The sequence below is a fragment of the Babylonia areolata genome, chromosome 27, assembly GCF_041734735.1.
Source record: "Babylonia areolata isolate BAREFJ2019XMU chromosome 27, ASM4173473v1, whole genome shotgun sequence".
Taxonomy (NCBI): domain Eukaryota; kingdom Metazoa; phylum Mollusca; class Gastropoda; order Neogastropoda; family Buccinidae; genus Babylonia; species Babylonia areolata.
The window spans coordinates 38,948,141-38,969,598 of NC_134902.1; the positions used below are offsets into that span (position 1 = coordinate 38,948,141).

At 48.7% G+C, this 21,458-nt stretch overlaps 1 protein-coding gene across 1 annotated transcript in view; it reads right to left on the minus strand.

The window, feature by feature from the left end:
* Window positions 1-21,458, minus strand: part of LOC143301083 (twitchin-like) — a 265,961-nt gene that overhangs the window by 202,799 nt on the left and 41,704 nt on the right. Inside the window, exons 2-6 of the mRNA XM_076615089.1 lie at window positions 19,702-20,027; window positions 18,802-18,814; window positions 7,272-7,420; window positions 3,548-3,703; window positions 797-1,114 (exon numbers count right to left, since the gene is read on the minus strand). Of these exons, the coding sequence (XP_076471204.1) occupies window positions 797-1,114; window positions 3,548-3,703; window positions 7,272-7,420; window positions 18,802-18,814; window positions 19,702-20,011 (946 nt within the window). The 5' untranslated portion in view covers window positions 20,012-20,027. The remainder of the gene's footprint in view (window positions 1-796; window positions 1,115-3,547; window positions 3,704-7,271; window positions 7,421-18,801; window positions 18,815-19,701; window positions 20,028-21,458) is intronic.

Below are 21,458 nucleotides of genomic sequence, written 5' to 3' on the forward strand. Positions count from 1 at the left end.
CTAATTGCGAATATTATATGCTTTTTTTATGGAAGACGCATGTTACAGGTACATCAGGCAAAAAATAGGCGTGGGGGGGGGGGGAGGATGGGGAACTTTTTTTCTTATTTTTGGTTAAATCCTAAAAGAAAGATAGATAGATAGATAGATAGATAGAGAGAGAGAGAGAGAGAGAGAGAGAGAGAGAGAGAGAGAGATCAGAGAAAGAACAGCCAGGAGAAAGGGGCATTCAGAGAGGAACATGATTAGAGCAAAAGAGGGGGATAGTGAGGAGGTGGTGGTGGACAGAGAAAGCGGACAGACAGAGAAAGCAGACAGACAGAGAAAGCGGACAGACAGGCACAGACCAGAGAAGGGAGAGAACAGAACTGGATAAAAGAAACAGAGTAGAGAGTTAGACAGACAGACATCGGAAAGAGAAAGAACCAGTCACGTGAATTTATTTATCTTCAAAACTAAAAACCAAACTAAAGCACACACACACACAAAACAAATCGCCATGGAAGAAAATAGGACCAGGGTGTTGGTAGGGGAGGCGATCACCACAGACCCTACAAGGAAGATAACTCTTCTTTCTAAGGCAGCAAGTTGGGGGGGAACGGGGGTGGGGGGTGGGGGGTGGAGGTCATAGTAACAAGGACAGAGGATGACATTCCAGCAGGGCAGACAATGACCTGTAAAAACCCATCCCCTCTTTTGTTTTCCTCTCTCTCTCTCTCTCTCTCTCTCTCTCTCTCTCTCTCTCTCTCTCTCACTCAAGAGTTCCGAACGTAACGGCATGGTTGGGGGTCCTCACCTTCGAAGTTCAAAGTGATGGTGGCTGTAGCCTCCCCTACGTCGTTCTTGGCGATGGCGCGGTACTCCCCCGCATCACTCATCGACACCTGAGCGATCTCCAGGGTCAGAGTGTGCGTGGCCCCGTCGGAAACCAGAGTGGGCGTGAGCCGACCGCCAGGCCCGAACGAAATGGCCTGGTTGTTGAAGATCCAGCTGACCTGGGGTTTGGGCTCCGCGGTCAGCTTGCACTCTAGGACGATGTTTTCACCCACCTGGCGGATGGCCGGTTTTTGCAAAAAGACCGGCCGCACTCCCTTCATGTCCGTCACCATGGAGGCTGAGAAAGGTGGAAGGGAAGGAAGGAACGAAGGCAGGAAGGAAGGAGGGCGGAGAATGGGAGGTAACGAGGGAGAAAGAGATACAAGTTTTTAGTTAACGTTGATTGAATCGTCTCCCTTTTTTTCTTGCAGGGGGGAAAAAAGCGTCACTGGACTATTTTTAGAACAGTGGTTGTGGTGGTTGTGGTGGTGGTGTTTGGAAAATACGGCGAGGGTTTGGGGTGTGGGGGGTTGGGGGTGGATTTTTGTCCCACCAGTGGATTTTTTCCTTTATGTTTTTTTTTTTATTTGTCGAAAAGCCATATTTGCTTTTCGAATGTTATTTGTCCATGATGAATATTTTCAGAATTAGTGTTCTAGTCTACATCCAACAATTCAGTATGAACACAATACAACCAAATATCAGTTTTGTTAATAATTAATCAAAATCAGTGTTTGCATCTCCTGCTCAAGATTTTATTGAACAGTTCAAGAGCAAACTGAAGTAAGTCATATTTAGTATGGTGGTTAAAATCTGCATCCCCAAAAAAGCTGTCTTCAAAGCGGCAGCAATGTCAGTGTTGTTGAATGAAATAGGTCACCTGTACAATTAGTATGTGCAGTCTAAGACAGAGTTTCTCTACACGAAACAAAACATGAATCAACAAATAACATTTCATAATTCTGGAAACAACAACAACAAAAAACGAACCACATATAACTGAAAATCGGTTATTGTGTGCTGCTGACATTCCAGAACAATAGAAAAGTCATTATGACTGCTGTCCATCTACAAAGACATGTAACACAACTAAAAATCATTGGGGTAAAAAAAAACATTTTCAATTGAATAACAACAACAAAAAAACAACAACAAAACACGTAACCATGGAAATAAAGGTAGATGATACAGTGTTATTTGAATCAATGGTCAACGCTTATAACAACAATGGGCACTGTCTGGAAGTGGTTCTTTTCGTCTTAAAAAAAATTGTATTGTATTTGTATTACTCTCTTTATCACAACAGATTCCTCTGTGTGAAATTCGGGCCGCTCTTCCCAAGCACTGCGCGTCGCTACACTGAGTGCGTCATACGTACAAAAAAAAAAAACAAAAAAAAAACACAACACACACACACACAAAAACCCCAATCTGCCTGCATTTCTATTTGTTTTCCTATCGAAGTGGATTCTTCTACATAATTTTGCCATGGACACCCCTTTCATTGCCGTGGGTTCTTTTACGTGCACGCAGCACATAGGACATCAGTTTATCGTTTCGTCCGTAGTATGGATATTGCTGATGATGTTGGAATTGCTGTAACCGCTTCAAGTGCCCCTCGTGTTGCTGTGGCTGCCAGTCAGTGTTGTGGATTTCCTTGTCCCTTTCTAAACCTTTGCTGGCGTCATCCGGCTCCAGTTTGAAACGAAGATTTGAAATAAATCAAAACAACGCAGGGTGTTGCTGTTTTTTGGTGTTGTTTGTTTGTTAATAAAGTGTAAACAATAGAGGTTTCGCTCTCTTCCCAGTAAATTGGCAAAACTTCGGTATCCAGACACAAGTCCGAAAAGACACCACATTTCCAGATGACACCCATGCAAAGAATCAGTCTTCAACCAAACAATCAAAAGAGTAAATCAAAAGAAACACGTAAAACAACTGATCAACCTGCCACACAAACAACAAAATTAATAGAATCGATTCCATCCATCGACGGCATTAGTATGGCGGATCAACAGCAGCAAAAGACGGGAATTTTTTTCCAGCGTGAGCAAAGCTTCAATGTGAGTAAGAGACATTCTAACATCAACCAAGAAAATGTTTCGTTTGTGGTAGCTGGCACCGACCTGACGCCGAAATGGAATGCGAGGCGTGGAGGATTATTTTGTGACCGAGGTCTGTGCACACAGCTGGACATTGTTACTGTCAGAAGCAATGGAGCTGTGGCCAAGTGGTGATGGGCTCCACAAGGAAGTGAGTGTCCTAGAGTTCAAGTCCCGAGTATGGACTGGGATTTTCACTCCCACGGAACTCACTTTTAAAATAGCTTTCTCTGCTTCTGACGCATTGCGTCCAAATATAGCAGCGTTACTATTCAACTGCCGAAATGTAAATGACCACTGCTAATAACCAAAGTCGTGAACAAGCGATCTTGAAGCTCGGAACTTTTGAAACTAGCGAAGGAAGAAAACAAAATAGCATCTTTAGCCGCTGGTGCTCAACCATAAACCAACCAAACCACACATAAAAAAAAGAAATTAATCGGTGAATCCATGACAAACACTCCAACAATTCATCCAACCCTCACTCCCAGCATCCCACCACCCACCCTCCCACCCACACACACGAACAAACAAAGAACTCCATCCCCGCAAAAGAGCCACTGCAGCAGCAGCCCCCAACACAAGCCGCCACACCACACAAAAACCAACCAAGCCACACGTGACCGTACCGTCGAAGTTGAGTCGGATGGTGGCGTTGCTCTCGCCCAGGCTGTTCTTGGCCGTCACCTTGTAGTTGCCGGCGTCCTGGGCGTTGACTCCGTTGATCTCCATCGCCAGGAAGTAGGTCTTCTTGTCCCGGGGGTCGGCCCGCATCGAGTAGCGACCTGCACGAGCACACAGAAACCACGTGCCAACATAGAGTGATACATCACGGCCCGCATCACGTAGCGACCACAGAAGCCACGTGCCAACATAGAGTGATACATCACAGCCCGCATCATGTAGTGACCACAGAAACCACGTGCCAACATACAGTGATGCATCACAGCCCGCATCACGTAGTGACCACAGAAACCACGTCCAACATATACATCACGGCCAGCATCACGTAGTGACCACAGAAACCACGTGCCAACATAGAGTGATACATCACGGCACGCATCACGTAGCGACCACAGAAACCACGTCCAACATATACATCACGGCCAGCATCACGTAGTGACCACAGAAACCACGTCCAACATAGAGTGATACATCACGGCACGCATCACGTAGCGACCACAAAAAACACGTCCAACATAGTCATGAATCATGGTCCGCATCACGTAGCGACCTGCACGTGCCAACAGAAATCACGTCCTGCACAGAGTCACAAATGACGGTCCGCATCACGTAGCGACCTGTACATGCCCACAGAAACCACGTCCAGGATAGTATGATAGGCAGTCATGTCCCACAATGACCACCAGAACAGCAGAGGAGGAGGCAACTGCTGTCCCGACTATCTGGGCTAGAATTGGACATCAACCGAGTGACGCGAGCTGTGATATAAGCGATCGAAGCCCATAGGAGCTGGACACGAACTGATGCCCAGACAGCTAACACACACAGTCAGACCATGATTCTGAGGTGGCGTCTTCTCGCTGGGTGGAATTCAATAATAGTGGATAATGTCTTGCCCCAATTAACACCCCCTCACCCTCTCAGCCACGAGGGTTTTAGGACAGTCGGAGTTGGAGATGGTTTCCAAAGGCCCACTAGCCCCCAAGGCTGCAGCACTAAGAGCCAGTGCAGTCTTGCCTCCTAGTTTGAGAGTCACAGTCCTTCACAAAAGACTATGCTGTAAATGACTTCCTATTGCAACGGAGAAGCCATTGATCATACAGCTCTCAATTTGCTGTTGGCTCAGCTATAAGCTTAATCTTAATCTGTGTATATAAGCTGAGCATTGGCATGACAACAGAGTCATAAGTCAAAAGACGTATCTGCTGTCAGCCCTCTGGCCTATTACGATTGATCATTTTCAAGGAAGACACAGTATATTTGAAGATCTCCTTGTATCTTGAGTGAAGGATGGCAGGCACAGAGAACACTGTGCTTTATTTTAACAAAACTTGAATGCTTATAAGTCACAGAACTCTACATGCAAGTGGCAAACAGAAAAAAGAACATCTAAAGAGGAAATAGGCACAGAGTCGGTTGGATAGAGGGGAGACTGTACGCGCGTACGGTTGTGCATGGGTAAAAAGTAGCTGTTGTTATCACTCTTCGATATGTGCAAGATATGCAACGTATTAAATAAGAAAAATGATTGATAAATATGTCAGCATAGATCATATATCATATGATTAATGTATGACGTTGTCACAATGTCTGTATTGTAATCAAAACACACCCCTTCCACTCCACCCACGCCCACTCCCCATCGTTTACCCCTCAGGGACTACAGTGGCAGTGATGTCTTTGAACCAGACAGCCCCTGGAGCGGTGACAGACAGCACGTGCAGAACACTCTCACACACTCTCTCTCTCTCTCTCTCTCTCTCTCTCTCACACACACACACACACACACACACACACACACACACACACACACACACACACACACACACACCGCCATACCTCCTCCACCCTCACACTCTCTCTCTCTCACACACACACACACACACCGCCATACCTCCTCCACCCTCACACAAGTATTGCACCCCCCCCCCCCCCCCGACCAACCCTGTTTTTCTCACTCCAATCCAGACTCCTCCCTTCCCACTCATGTCGCCCCAAGGCGGCGTTCTTTGAACCAAGTGATGGGACTCGGCGTCTGTTGTGAGAACACGCTCCCTCCACCCCTCTCCTCTAGCTCCATAACACCCCCCCCCGCCCCCCCCCCCCCCCAAACAGGCGCTGACAAGAGCTGTCTGATCTACCTGCTGTCGTTGAATGGGCATCAACATCCACCCCCCTCCACCCTCTCTCCTTCACCACACCTGTTGCACCCTTCGTATCACACACACACACACACACACACACACACACAACCTCCACTCTTGACTTCACCTTTTTTTTATCTAATCCCTCCAATCCATACACACTCCCTCAACAGCAACCTTCCCTAACTCCGCCCCACCCCCCTTTTCCTTCCCTCAGCAACACACACCCCTAACTCCACCCCACCCCCCTTTTCCCTCTCTCAGCAACACACACCCCTAACTCCATCCCACCCCCATTTTCCCTCTCTCAGCAACGCACACCCCTAACTCCACCCCACCCCCATTTTCCCTCTCTCAGCAACACACACCCCTAACTCCACCCCACCCCCCTTTTCCCTCTCTCAACACACACCCCTAACTCCACCCCACCCCCCTTTTCCCTCTCTCAGCAACACACACCCCTAACTCCACCCCCATCCCCATTTTCCCTCTCTCAGCAACACACACCCTAACTCCCACCCCCCTTGTCCCTCTCTCAGCAACACACACCCCTAACTCCATCCCACCCCCCTTTTCCCTCTCTCAACACACACCGCTAACTCCACCCCACCCCCCTTTTCCCTCTCTCAGAAACACACACCCCTAACTCCACCCCCATCCCCATTTTCCCTCTCTCAGCAACACACACCCCTAACTCCACCCCACCCTCATTTTCCCTCTCTCAACACACACCCCTAACTCCACTCCCACCCCCATTTTCCCTCCCTCAACAACACACACCCCTAACTCCACCCACCCCCCTTTTCCCTCTCTCAGCAACACACACCCCTAACTCCAACCCCACCCCCATTTTCCCTCTCTCAGCAACACACACCCCTAACTCCACCCCCACCCCCATTTTCCCTCTCTCAACAACACACACCCCTGACTCCACGCCACCCCCCTTTTCCCTCCGTCAACAACACACACCCCTAACTCCACGCCACCCCCCTTTTCCCTCCCTCAACAACACACAACCCTCTCCACCACCACCCCTCCCCCCCCCCCCCTCAACAGTTTCAGTTTCAGTCTCTTATGGAGGCGTCAGTACGTTCGGACATATCCATATATGCTACACCACATCTGCTAGCACCATATGTGAATAGCACCATAACCCAACGCGCTTAATCAGACCTTGAGTGCTTGCATACGTATTGCTGTACCTGTCATAGTGGATTTCTTCTACTGAATTTTGTCAGAGGACAACACTCATTGCCATGGGTTCTTTTTCAGTGCGCCAAGTGCTTGCTGCATATGGGGACCTTGGTTTATCGTCTCACCCGAATCACTTGACGCTCAGTTCGGTTTTCCAGTCACACTTGAGAGAAAGAGCCAGAGCGGGAATCAAACCCAAACCTTCCTGGGCTCTGTAACGTCTTAACCATTCTGCCACCACCCTCCTCACCACAACAGCCCCCTAACTCCACCCTCTTCCACCTTCTTTTTCCCTCTCTCAACAACACCCCCACTTCTCTCCAACACCCACCTCCGGGAGGGATGGCCGCATTGTCCTTGAACCAGGTGATGGTGGGAGCAGGGTCAGCAGTCAGCATGCACTCAAAAATCAGCTTCTGCCCGTTGTCCGCCTGCTTCGTCACCGGCTTCTGGATGAAGTTGGGGGCCACGCCCTCTTGTCTGTAAAAGGACAACACGTATATCCAAATAAGAATATAATTGACAGGCGGATGAAGTTGTGTTGTTGTTTTTTTGTTTGTTTGTTTGTTGTTGTTTTTTGGGGGAGGGGGGTTGGTTATTGTTTTTGTTTTTTGTGGGGGGTTTTTGTTGTTGTTTTTGTTTTTGTTTTTTTTAGGGGAGTGGGGGGCGGAGAGGGGGGGGGGAGGCACGCCCTTCTGTCTGTGAAATGACAACGAGCATACATACCCAATTATGGGCATGATTGGTGATGAAGTTGCATGCCACCACTTAAATATGTAAAACAACAATGAGCATACTCAAATATGGGCATGACTGACTGGTCATATGGGGGGCTACGCCCTTTCTGTCCATATAAGGACAACGATCACACCCAAATATGGATCATGGACTGACCGAAAGATACATGACTGACGGCTGGATGAAGTTTGAGAGCCACGCCCCCTGTCTGTAAAAGGACAACAATCATGTCCAAATATGGACATTGGAATGTCAAAACATACGTGACTGACGGATGGATAAAGTTTTGGGGGCCAAGACCAAGGTTGTTTTTATGTCTTTTTTTTGTTTTGTTTTCTTTTATTTTTTTGGTTTCGTGCCTGCTTCAGGTAAAATTACGATCAGACTAAATATGGATGATAGCTAAAAATTATAATAAATGTGTGGATGGGGTTTGGGGGCCACCCCCGTCCTGTCTGTAAGAGGACAATGGTTATGCCCAAATATGGACGGTGGAATCCAAAACATACATCATGGATGATGTTGGGGGCCACACCCTCTTTTACAAGCACAACGATCATACCAACATGACAAAATGACCCCGAGTTTGTAAAGCGCTGGGAGCTTGGTCTCTGACCGAGGATAGGCGCTACGTAAGTATCCATATCAAATCAAACCAAATCAAAACATGGGCGGTGGAATCCAAACCATATATAGATATATATGTTTTTTTCAGGCATGTTTATAGTCAACTGGATGATGTACGGCGCTTTGAGCTGCATTGGTGCTGGATATCGCGCCATAGAAAAACAATGTATTATTATTATTATTATTATTATTATTTTATTATTATATGCTGACAGACAGATCAAGACATGACAATGATAATTATTCTAAAAAGAAAACAGACAACAACACCAACATAAGGCAAAGGAGGAACACCCACGCCCACACCCAAACCCTCGCTTCTGGACACATGCCCACTTTGTCTGAAGACTGGGTGGTGATCGTCTGCTTCTTCACGTGATTAGCACGTGCCAGTGGCACCCCCACCTCCTCCCCCTATACTCCCTTCTTCCTTGTCTGTCACCATCCACCCCACCCACCCCCTTCTTACTCCCCACTCACAATTATTAGCATCGGAGCCATGCCGAAAAAGCTCTTTCATGTGGCGTCGTTTGGGAGAGAGGCTATGACGTCATTGCTGTGGTGAGGAGGGTTGTGGTGGTGGTGATGGATAACGATGAGTGTAATGCAGGCAGAAGAAAATGAAGTGGGTAATCCAAATCGCACGCACGCACGCACACACACACACACACACACACACACACACACACACGCACACACACACACAAAGAGAGAGAGAGCACAGAGAGAGACAGAGAGACACCTCAAAATCACAACAATTGAAAAAGAAACGAAATCAAACCACAGTTAATCCCAACACACACACAAAGGCTGCAGTAAGATCCGAACCGAACCAGTTAGTCCTGCCAGTCATGATCAGCAACAACCACATCACCATTGTACACTAATCCCACACATTTTACTTTCATTCCAAAACCATGCACAGGTCAGTTAACATGTAACAAATCTACCATTCTCCAAACAACACATGGAAGCAGAAAGAAAAAAAAAACGGAACAAAAATCAATGTAAAGCGGGATTTATTAACAAACAAACAAACAAAAACCCACGACCCGAAATAAAAATCAATCAATTAAAAGCAGTCCACGAGTACAGTTGATGCATTCATACTCAACACACAAGAAGCGCCGTCGGTTAGATAAGGAAAGTCGAGCGATTCAAGCCTTCTTTAAACAACAACGCATTCAAACACAGAGCGCACGGTCTTGATGGACAGTCTGAATCATTTCTTTGATTCGCGCAATCTTGATAATTACTGAAGCTGATACGTATGTATGTGTGTTGATGTGTGTGTGTGTTTGTGTGTGCGTGTATGCGTGTGTGTACGTGCGTACATGCATGCGTGCGTCTACGATGAGTTTACGTATGCGCATGAACGTACGTGCGCATGGACAAGAGCGTGTATGCACGCATGGATATGTGCATGTGTGTATATCATCGTACTGGAGTACGCACACGTATGCGTATTTGTGCAAACGTATTAAATTTTGTATGCTCTTGCACGCACGCGTATGCATATTTGTGTAAGCGCACATGTACATGCGTATCTTTAGCGTACTTTCGTGCATGCGTGCCAGCGCTGGAGCGAGTGTCTGTGTGCGATGGGGCTTGTTTCTCCTTTCATCGGGGACACGTAAAAATAGAAGTGAAGGTGAACGGTGAGAGAGTCTGCTCAACATGTTCCTTGACTCAACACTGGCTGACATTCATCAACGTCTTCTTCGCCAACTGTGTTTTGCACATTAAACATCCATTTGTTCCCTCTCTCTCTCTCTCTCTCTCTCTCTCTCTCTCTGTGTGTGTGTGTGTGTGTGCCTTTCTTCCTGTCTGCCTGTCTCTCTATCTCTCTCGCTCTGTGTGTGTGTGTGTGTGTGTGTGTGTGTGTGTGTGTGTGTGTATCCCTCCGGCCCTCCCTCTCTCTCTTTATCCTCCTCTCCCTCTCTCAGTCTCTGTGTGTGTGTGTGTGTGTGTGTGTGTGTGTGTGTGTGTGTGTGCGCGTGTCTCAGTCTCTCTGTCTCTGTCTTTGTGTGTGTGTGTGTGTGTGTGTGTGTGTGTGTGTGTGTGTGTGTGTGTGTGTGTGTGACTCAGTCTCTCTCTATCTCTCTCTGTCTGTCTCTCTCTCTCTCCCTCCCTCCTACCCTCCCTCTGTCTGTCTGTCTGTCATCCTCCTCTCTCTTTCTCCCGCTCGTTGTTCGTTGTAATGTGTGTGTTTCGAGTTTCTCAAGGCCGTGAGTAAACAATCAAAGTCTGTTTTCGTTGTTGTTGTTGTTGTTTTTTTTTACTTTCTTCTCAAAGTTAAAAAATAAAAACAAAACAAAACAAAAAAAAAACCTCTCTTTTTTTGTCTTTCCTTCTTTTTGCCGGAGCGTGCGGCGTTGCTTGCATTCGTCCGTTTGACTTTTCTCTTCTGTTCTTTTAATTTTCTTACCTTCCTCTTCCTCTACCCCCCCCCCCCCCCCACCACCAACCTTCCCTCTTCCCTCCCCTTCCCCCTCCCCGTGGAAAAATAAAGAACGGAGACCAAACAGACAGACAGAAGGACTGACAGAGACACAAACGAAAAGACAGAAACAAAGTCAGATATAGAGAGACAGACAGAGGGAGGGCGGTGGGGGGTGGGGGGGGTGTATGTCGGGGGGTGGGGAGGGAGCTCGTTACAACTGCACGCTCTCCAAGACTGAAAAACAAACTAGATGCTCATCACCCCCAGCCGAAAGGGGCAAGTCAAGTCTGTAAGACAAAACAAAACAAAACGAAAAATAAAAAATCAAACAAAACGCCCCCGTAAAAGCCAAAAATAAAGCCCTGAACCTCCCTCCCCCATCCACCTCCACCTCCATCCCCATCCCCCACCCTCACCCCTCCCCCCAAAAAGCACCTCACCCCAGCAATTCCCCACGCTCACGTTCTGAGCGATGTGTGGGCTCTGCCTTGTCAGTGTGCGTCACTCCGCCCCCCCCCCCCCCCATCCCCTTTAACACCCCCACACACACACACACTCCTCCCTCCCTCCTCACACTCCCTCTCCGCTCCTTTCTTCACACTCCCTCACATCCCTCTAACCTCCATCTCTCGTCCCACGAACATCATACCACCCCCCCCCACCCCCCCTAAACCTCCATCTCTCGTCCCACGAACATCATACCACCCCCCACCCCACCCCTAAACCTCCATCTCTCGCCCCCCAAACATCATACCACCCCCCACCCCCCCTAAACCTCCATCTCTCGCCCCCCAAACATCATACCACCCCCCACACCCCCTAAACCTCCATCTCTCGCCCCCCAAACATCATACCACCCCCCACGCCCCCTAAACCTCCATCTCTCGCCCCCCAAACATCATACCACCCCCCACCCCCCCTAAACCTCCATCTCTCGCCCCCCAAACATCATACCACCCCCCACACCCCCTAAACCTCCATCTCTCGTCCCCCAAATATTACACCACCCCCCACACCCCCTAAACCTCCATCTCTCGTCCCCCAAATATTACACCACCCCCCACACCCCCTAAACCTCCATCTCTCGTCCCCAAATATTACACCACCCCCACACCCCCTAAACCTCCATCTCTCGCCCCCCAAACATCATACCACCCCCCCAGCCCCCCCCCCTAAACCTCCATCTCTCGTCCCCCAAACATCATACCACCCCCCCACCACCCCCTAAACCTCCATCTCTCGCCCCCCAAACATCATACCACCCCCCACACCCCCTAAACCTCCATCTCTCGTCCCCCAAATATTACACCACCCCCCACACCCCCTAAACCTCCATCTCTCGTCCCCCAAATATTACACCACCCCCCACACCCCCTAAACCTCCATCTCTCGTCCCCAAATATTACACCACCCCCACACCCCCTAAACCTCCATCTCTCGCCCCCCAAACATCATACCACCCCCCCACCACCCCCTAAACCTCCATCTCTCGCCCCCCAAACATCATACCACCCCCCACACCCCCTAAACCTCCATCTCTCGTCCCCCAAATATTACACCACCACCCACACCCCCTAAACCTCCATCTCTCGTCCCCCAAACATCATACCACCCCCCCACCACCCCCTAAACCTCCATCTCTCGCCCCCCAAACATCATACCACCCCCCACACCCCCTAAACCTCCATCTCTCGTCCCCCAAATATTACACCACCACCCACACCCCCTAAACCTCCATCTCTCGTCCCCCAAATATTACACCACCCCCCACACCCCCTAAACCTCCATCTCTCGTCCCCCAAATATTACACCACCCCCCACCACCCCTAAACCTCCATCTCTCGCCCCCCAAACATCATACCACCCCCCACACCCCTAAACCTCCATCTCTCGCCCCCCAAACATCATACCACCCCCCACGCCCCCTAAACCTCCATCTCTCGCCCCCCAAACATCATACCACCCCCCACACCCCCTAAACCTCCATCTCTCGCCCCCCAAACATCATACCACCCCCCACACCCCCTAAACCTCCATCTCTCGTCCCCCAAATATTACACCACCCCCCACACCCCCTAAACCTCCATCTCTCGTCCCCCAAATATTACACCACCCCCCACACCCCCTAAACCTCCATCTCTCGTCCCCAAATATTACACCACCCCCACACCCCCTAAACCTCCATCTCTCGCCCCCCAAACATCATACCACCCCCCCAGCCCCCCCCCTAAACCTCCATCTCTCGTCCCCCAAACATCATACCACCCCCCCACCACCCCCTAAACCTCCATCTCTCGCCCCCCAAACATCATACCACCCCCCACACCCCCTAAACCTCCATCTCTCGTCCCCCAAATATTACACCACCCCCCACACCCCCTAAACCTCCATCTCTCGTCCCCAAATATTACCACCCCCCCACACCCCCTAAACCTCCATCAATCGCCCCCCAAACATCATACCACCCCCCCACCACCCCCTAAACCTCCATCTCTCGCCCCCCAAACATCATACCACCCCCCACACCCCCTAAACCTCCATCTCTCGTCCCCCAAATATTACACCACCACCCACACCCCCTAAACCTCCATCTCTCGTCCCCCAAACATCATACCACCCCCCACCACCCCCTAAACCTCCATCTCTCGCCCCCCAAACATCATACCACCCCCCACACCCCCTAAACCTCCATCTCTCGTCCCCCAAATATTACACCACCACCCACACCCCCTAAACCTCCATCTCTCGTCCCCCAAACATCATACCACCCCCCCACCACCCCCTAAACCTCCATCTCTCGCCCCCCAAACATCATACCACCCCCCACACCCCCTAAACCTCCATCTCTCGTCCCCCAAATATTACACCACCACCCACACCCCCTAAACCTCCATCTCTCGTCCCCCAAATATTACACCACCCCCCACACCCCCTAAACCTCCATCTCTCGTCCCCCAAATATTACACCACCCCCCACCACCCCTAAACCTCCATCTCTCGCCCCCCAAACATCATACCACCCCCCCACACCCCTAAACCTCCATCTCTCGCCCCCCAAACATCATACCACCCCCCACGCCCCCTAAACCTCCATCTCTCGCCCCCCAAACATCATACCACCCCCCACACCCCCTAAACCTCCATCTCTCGCCCCCCAAACATCATACCACCCCCCACACCCCCTAAACCTCCATCTCTCGTCCCCCAAATATTACACCACCCCCCACACCCCCTAAACCTCCATCTCTCGTCCCCCAAATATTACACCACCCCCCACACCCCCTAAACCTCCATCTCTCGTCCCCAAATATTACACCACCCCCACACCCCCTAAACCTCCATCTCTCGCCCCCCAAACATCATACCACCCCCCCAGCCCCCCCCCTAAACCTCCATCTCTCGTCCCCCAAACATCATACCACCCCCCCACCACCCCCTAAACCTCCATCTCTCGCCCCCCAAACATCATACCACCCCCCACACCCCCTAAACCTCCATCTCTCGTCCCCCAAATATTACACCACCCCCCACACCCCCTAAACCTCCATCTCTCGTCCCCAAATATTACACCACCCCCACACCCCCTAAACCTCCATCTCTCGCCCCCCAAACATCATACCACCCCCCCACCACCCCCTAAACCTCCATCTCTCGCCCCCCAAACATCATACCACCCCCCACACCCCCTAAACCTCCATCTCTCGTCCCCCAAATATTACACCACCACCCACACCCCCTAAACCTCCATCTCTCGTCCCCCAAACATCATACCACCCCCCCACCACCCCCTAAACCTCCATCTCTCGCCCCCCAAACATCATACCACCCCCCACACCCCCTAAACCTCCATCTCTCGTCCCCCAAATATTACACCACCACCCACACCCCCTAAACCTCCATCTCTCGCCCCCCAAATATTACACCACCCCCCACACCCCCTAAACCTCCATCTCTCGTCCCCCAAATATTACACCACCCCCCACCACCCCTAAACCTCCATCTCTCGTCCCCCAAATATTACACCACCCCCCACCACCCCTAAACCTCCATCTCTCGTTCCCCAAATATTACACCACCCCCCACACCCCCTAAACCTCCATCTCTCGTCCCCCAAATATTACACCACCACCCACACCCCCTAAACCTCCATCTCTCGCCCCACGAACATCATACCACCCCCCACACCCCCTAAACCTCCATCTCTCGTCCCCCAAATATTACACCACCCCCCACCACCCCTAAACCTCCATCTCTCGTCCCCCAAATATTACACCACCCCACATTCCTACGATTCTCTTACCTATCATTTCTCCCTTTTAGTTTTGTTTTTGTTTTTTTTTTTGTCCTTTGATCTCAGAGAGAGAGAGAGAGAGTGTGTGTGTGTGTGTGTGTGTGTGTGTGTGTGTTGTGGGAAGGATGTGGAGGTGGAAGGTGTATGTATGTGGGTAACATCCACAATTTCCCCCCTCAATACAGACAAAACAGACTGAGCAGTGTTCACAAAAAAAAGGCGTGGACGTTCACACTGCACAGCTCACACAGAGGGGTGGAGAGGGAAGTAATGTGGATGTTGCCAGGGAAGTAATGTGGGTGTTGCAAGGGAAGTAATGTGGATGTTGCCAGGGAAGTAATGTGGATGTTGCCAAGGAAGTAATGTGGATGTTGCAAGGAAGTAATGTGGATGTTGCCAGGAAAGTAATGAAGATGTTGCCAGGGAAGTAATGTGGATGTTGCCGAGGAAGTAATGTGGATGTTGCCGGGGAAGTAATGTGGATGTTGCCAGGGAAGTAATGTGGATGTTGCAAGGAAGTAATGTGGATGTTGCAAGGAAGTAATGTGGATGTTGCCTGGGAAGTAGTGTGGATGTTGCAAGGAAGTAATGTGGATGTTGCAAGGAAGTAATGTGGATGTTGCCTGGGAAGTAATGTGGACGTTGCCGGGGAAGTAATGTGGACGTTGCCAGGGAAGTAATATGAAAGTAATGTGGACGTTGCCAGCAAAGTAATGTGGATGTTGCCAGGGAAGCAATGTGGACGTTGCCAGGAAAGTAATGTGAAAGTAATGTGGATGTTGCCAGGGAAGTAATGTGGATGTTGCAAGGGAAGTAATGTGGACGTTGCCAGTGAAGTAATGTGGACGTTGCCAAGGAAGCGGATGGAGGTGATATTGTGGACAACAGTGGTGAAAACGATCGAGCTTGTATCGTGGTAACAATTACAGCAGCAGCATCCCTTTTTTTTTAGCAACGTAAAGAGGAGTCACTCTGTCCTTTGAAAGGTACACAACTTCAGCTGAATGCTGCTCATGCCAGGTTACCTAATTCAGCAAGCACACAGGTAAATAAAACACACAAGGTACACAACTTCAAGTTAGTGATGCTTTCGCTTCCGATTCAGCTAGCACACGGGTAAATGAAAGGCACATTGGAACAAACCCAGACATAAACCACCGAGGCGACCATGTGTTTGTTCTGTATTGTCCATGTGTTCTGTGTGGCTTGTTCAGGATTAAAGAGGCTATGTCAGTCTTAAATAAAAGCTAATTTGTGTTTGCACATATCTTCTGTCTTTGCTGCTGTGTGCACATGTCAAATGATCGGTATAAGGACAGGCTCGGCTCTTCCTTTTTTGAGGATGTGTCTGGGTTTGTTCCAGTGAACCACTCTTTACTATTTGTTGATCATTTCATCTCCTGGCCTTATTATTTGTTAATTTCAAACAAAAAAAAAAGAAAAAAAAGGAACAATCCCAGACACATACGCAAAACGGAAGCTCCGGACTTTTCCATATATATATATACGAGGGTCATTCAATAAATAAGGTGAATTTTTCGGTATAAGGACTTCTAATACAGATAGAAGCTTACTTTTTTTTTCTTTTTTTTTTTGTTTTTACTTCTTTTTCACATGGATTTAATTTGTTTTGCAGATTAAAAAAACTTTGAGAGTTTTGGCGATTAACAAAGATGGCCGACCAAGAAGCATGCTCCAGGATTGAACAGCGGTCAGTTATCAAGTTTTTGGTTGCTGAAGGGTGCAAACCAGTTGAAATTCATAGGAGAATGTCAACTGTGTATGGTGCCACATGTTTTCAGCCGAAAAAATGTCTACAAGTGGGCTAAATTGTTTAAAGAAGGACGGAGCAGTGTTGAGGATGAAGACAGGCCTGGAAGGCCTACAGAAGTGAGGTCTCCTGAGGTGATCGAATCAGTCAATGACCTCATTCAGTCTGACAGAAGGGTGACAGTGGATGACATTGCAAGGACTTTGAGCTTATCTGTTGGGACAGCACACAAAATTGTCCATGATGACCTTGGCTACTCGAAGGTCAGCTGCCGGTGGGTGCCAAAGATGCTTACTCCAGAGCACAAACAGAGGAGGGTCGAGTTGTCCCAGCAGTGTCTTTGCCGCTATGAGAAGGATGGTGATGAGTTTCTGAAGAAGGTGGGTCACATGTGACGAGACATGGGTTTGGCACTATGAGCCTGAGTCCAAACGGCAGTCCATGGAGTGGAAGCACGTAGGCTCTCCAGTGAAGAAGAACTTCAAGTCCCAGCGGTCCACGAGAAAGGTGATGCTCACCGTTTTTTGGGATATGCAAGGCCCAATCACCATTTCATTCCTTGAGAAAGGAAGCACTGTGAACAGTGCCAACTACTGTGAACTGCTGAGGCAGGTCAAGAAAGACATAAAGAACAAAAGCAGGGGTCATCAGTCAGAAGGAGTCATCTTGCATCATGACAACGCAAGGCCTCACACAGCAGCCCGAACGGTGCAGACCATCAACGAGCTGGGCTGGGAACTGCTCCCTCATCCCCCTTACAGCCCAGACCTTGCCCCTTCAGACTTTCACCTGTTTGGTCCCTTGAAAGCGTTCACTAGAGGCACGAAGTTTGAAAGTGACGATGAAGTCAAAAGTGTTGTGAGCGACTGGCTGAGACATCAATCCAAAGATTTTTACGCTGAGGGAATACGGAAGCTTGTGCACAGATGGGAAAAGTGTGTGACAGTGCTGGGAGACTACGTTGAAAAGTTTTTTAAAAAGTAAGCTTCTATCTGTATTAGAAGTCCTTATACCGAAAAATTCACCTTATTTGTTGAATGACCCTCGTATATATATATATATATATATATATATATATATATATATATATATATATATATATATATATATATATATATATATATATATATATATCTGTGACTTGGCGCACAGCAGCAATGATCGAGGTACTTCTTACTGTTAACTCTGGACTCTCTCCTGGCCTCATCATCCCGCTGTTGATCTGACATCACAAGATTTCCGTTCTGTGTAACTGGTATACCTGCATCTTTTCCATCTCCTCTCCAGCGCCCAACCCAACCCATATTCACGACCCTCCCCCTTCAGTTTGGAGCCCTGGTCAAAATCTGAATAAACCATTTCGCATTCGTAACCCCCCTCCCCTCCCCCAAATTCTCGATCGCCTACCCCACTCCCCACCCCCACAAACACACACACACACACACACATCCTTCCCCACAACCCAGCTTACCTGCCACTATTCACCCCCCCCCCCCCCCCACCCCCATTTCAGTGCTGACGAGACCAATTCCTTTTCCCTCCTGGCCACAATATCGACACCTTTTTTTTTTTTTTTTTTCTTTTTTTCTTTTTTTAAGTCACGTTTTGCACAAAACTGTTGAACGTTGTGTGTTCTTCTTGACAGTTCGTCGCTGTCAGCTATTGGACGCGAACTTTTTTTACTTTCTTTTTTTTTTCTGAACAGACGAATGATTTTTGTACACACACACACACACACACACACACAGAGGGGGGGGCGGGGGGGGTAGTGATTATCTAAGGCATTAGTAAGGTGGAGAAGATGATGGATTTCCGTCTAAAATCAAAAGGGGTGGATAGGCGTTAAGAAAACGAACGAACGAACACACGCACGCACGCGTACACACACACACGCCATGCACGGGGAAGGGAAATCAATCACAGCAAAGACACACACTGAGGTCAGTCACACCGGTTGCCGCACGTGCAGCAAAGCAATGCTCTCTACTCACTGTTTTTGCCCTCCTGTGGACACAACACAAAACAGTCAGCACTTCAACATCACCTTTTTTCTTCTTTTTTAACATCATCATCACCATTATCATTGTTGTTGTCGTTGTTATCATTATTATGAATTTCTTCTGATGTTATGATGGTGATGATGTTGTGATTATGATGTGATTGTTTCAATGCCGTTTTCGTCTTTTTTTGTCTCCATTTATTATTTGTCCTTCTTTTCTTGCGGGTGTTTTTGTTTTTCTGTTGTTTGTTTGTTTCATTATTTTTGGTGTTGTGTGTGTGTGTGTGTGTTACATGTCAGTGATAATGAGAAGAAGAAAAAGAAAGACGAGGAGGTTGAGAGGAAAAGAAGAATGATCAATTATCATCATCATCATTTCGTCAACATCATCACCATCATATCGTCGTCGTCGTCGTCATCATCATCATCATCAGAATCTTTATCATCATTATCATCGTTATGTCACCATCATGACCATCAACATCATCATGATAATGATGTTAATATCATCATCATGATCATCATCAACAACATCATTGTCATCGTCATTATCACAACAACCAACGCATGTCATCATGGCCACCATCATCACCATCATCATGATGGTCATATCATATTCATAATCATCACCACCACCATCATCATGGCCATCATCATCATCATCATCACCATCTCCAATACCATCTCATGGCCACGACCACCATCACTAACATGATGTTCATATCATCAGCAGCATCAGCAGCATCATAATCATCATCATCATCATCACCGACATCATCATCATGTTCATATCATTATCATCACCACCATCATCATCATGTTCATATCACCATCACCATCATCATCACCACCACCACCGTCACCCGGAAGCCAGAACGCCCCGCCCACTGACCGAAGTTGAGGTTGATGGAGGCGGACACCTCGCCCAGTCGGTTCTTGGCCGTCACCTTGTAGGTCCCCGCGTCGCCCTGCGTCACGCCGATGATCTCCATGATCACGTTGTAGGCGCTGCCCCCCGCGCTCTCCACGCGCATGCGGATGTGGTCGGAGGGCGTGAGGGGCGTGGTGCCCTGGAACCAGAAGACCTCGGGCTGGGGGGAGGCCTCCAGCACGCTGTGGAACACCAGGCGCTTCCCGCCATCCTCCTGCTTCAGGGCCGGCTTCTGCGTGAAGCGCGGGGCCACGTCGTCCCCTACCCCCATCCTGCCTGCCTGCTACCTGCACACACACACACACACACACACACACACACACACACACACACACACACACACACACACACACACACAGAGCAATGAATACACTGTGGAACGCTTTTTGTGGGTATGTGATTTTACTCATTGTGCTTTTCCTGTACGCTTTGCATGTGCTCTACTTTTACAAATTTCTGTACGTAAAACTTTTTTCCTTCTTTTGGTTTTTCTTTCTTTCTTTCTTTTTTGTTTGTTTGTTTGTTTGTTGTTTGTTTGTTTGTTCCACTATTGTACTCAATCTTCTCGCCCACAATACAGTTTTCCTTGAAATTTCATGGGGACATTGAAGTGACATGATTGATTTGAATGATCGATGTTTGATCGGTGTCGGATCCCGCCGTCTCTACTGCTGCTTCATACCAAGTCTGCGTGGCCTGAGGAAAACCCTTCGCGCCAAATCTTTGATGGAAAGAATCGACGCTCTACTTTTCAGATCTCAGCTCATGGCTGGACATGTTGTCCGCATGAGTGACGAACAAGACTGCTTGGCGGAGAGCTTTGTGCAGGACAGCGCTCCCTCGGGGGCCCAGAAAAAGCGCTATAAACTCCCAAAAGACCTTCCTCAACCCCTGCGGCATTGACCCCATTGACACCGGAAGACTGGCCACAGAGCGTTCAGCATGGCGCAGCAAGGACCGCTCCCGTGTCGCCGCTCATCAGGAGCAGAGGATCAGCAACGCCATTAATTAATTTTTTGTAACAGCAGCGACGAAAGGAGAAGGCACTTAATCTACTTCACACCTGGGCAGCACCAGCTACGCTGACACCCCTGTCCGCATTGCCACAGACACTTCAGGGCCTGGCTTGGACTTATAATAATAATGATGATGATAGTATTTGTATAGCGCTGAATCTTGTGCAGAGACAAATCCAAGCGCTTTCACACGAGTCATTCACACGCATGCATAATTCTAAAACTGAATACAAGGAAGAGGTAGGGGAGGGAGGCTATCTTGTGAAGAGGTGGGTTTTAAGGCCAGACTTGAAAGAGCCAGTGTGCAGCCTTTGTTCAAGTAGATCTCTCTCTCTCTCTCTCTCTCTCTCTCTCTCTCTCTCTCTCTCTCTCTCTCTCTCTCTCGTGTGTGTGTGTGTGCTGATCAATTAGACATTCTCTGTCTGTTTGTCTGTCTGTCTGTCTGTCTGTCTGTCGCTCTCTCTCTCTCTCTCTCTCTCTCTCTCTCTCTCTCTCTCTCTCTCTCTCTCTCTCTCTCTGTCGTGTGTGTGTGTGTGTGTGTGTGTGTGTGGATATGAATGGTCTGACTTTGTCGACAAGCACCTGCTCGGCCAATCAGAGAGAGGGCAGTCAGAAGAGAAAATACCAACAGCTGTTTGCTGCTAACGTAAGTATCAGCAATGTAGCTTTTACTTTGGCTGCTGGCTATACTTAACTCTGGCA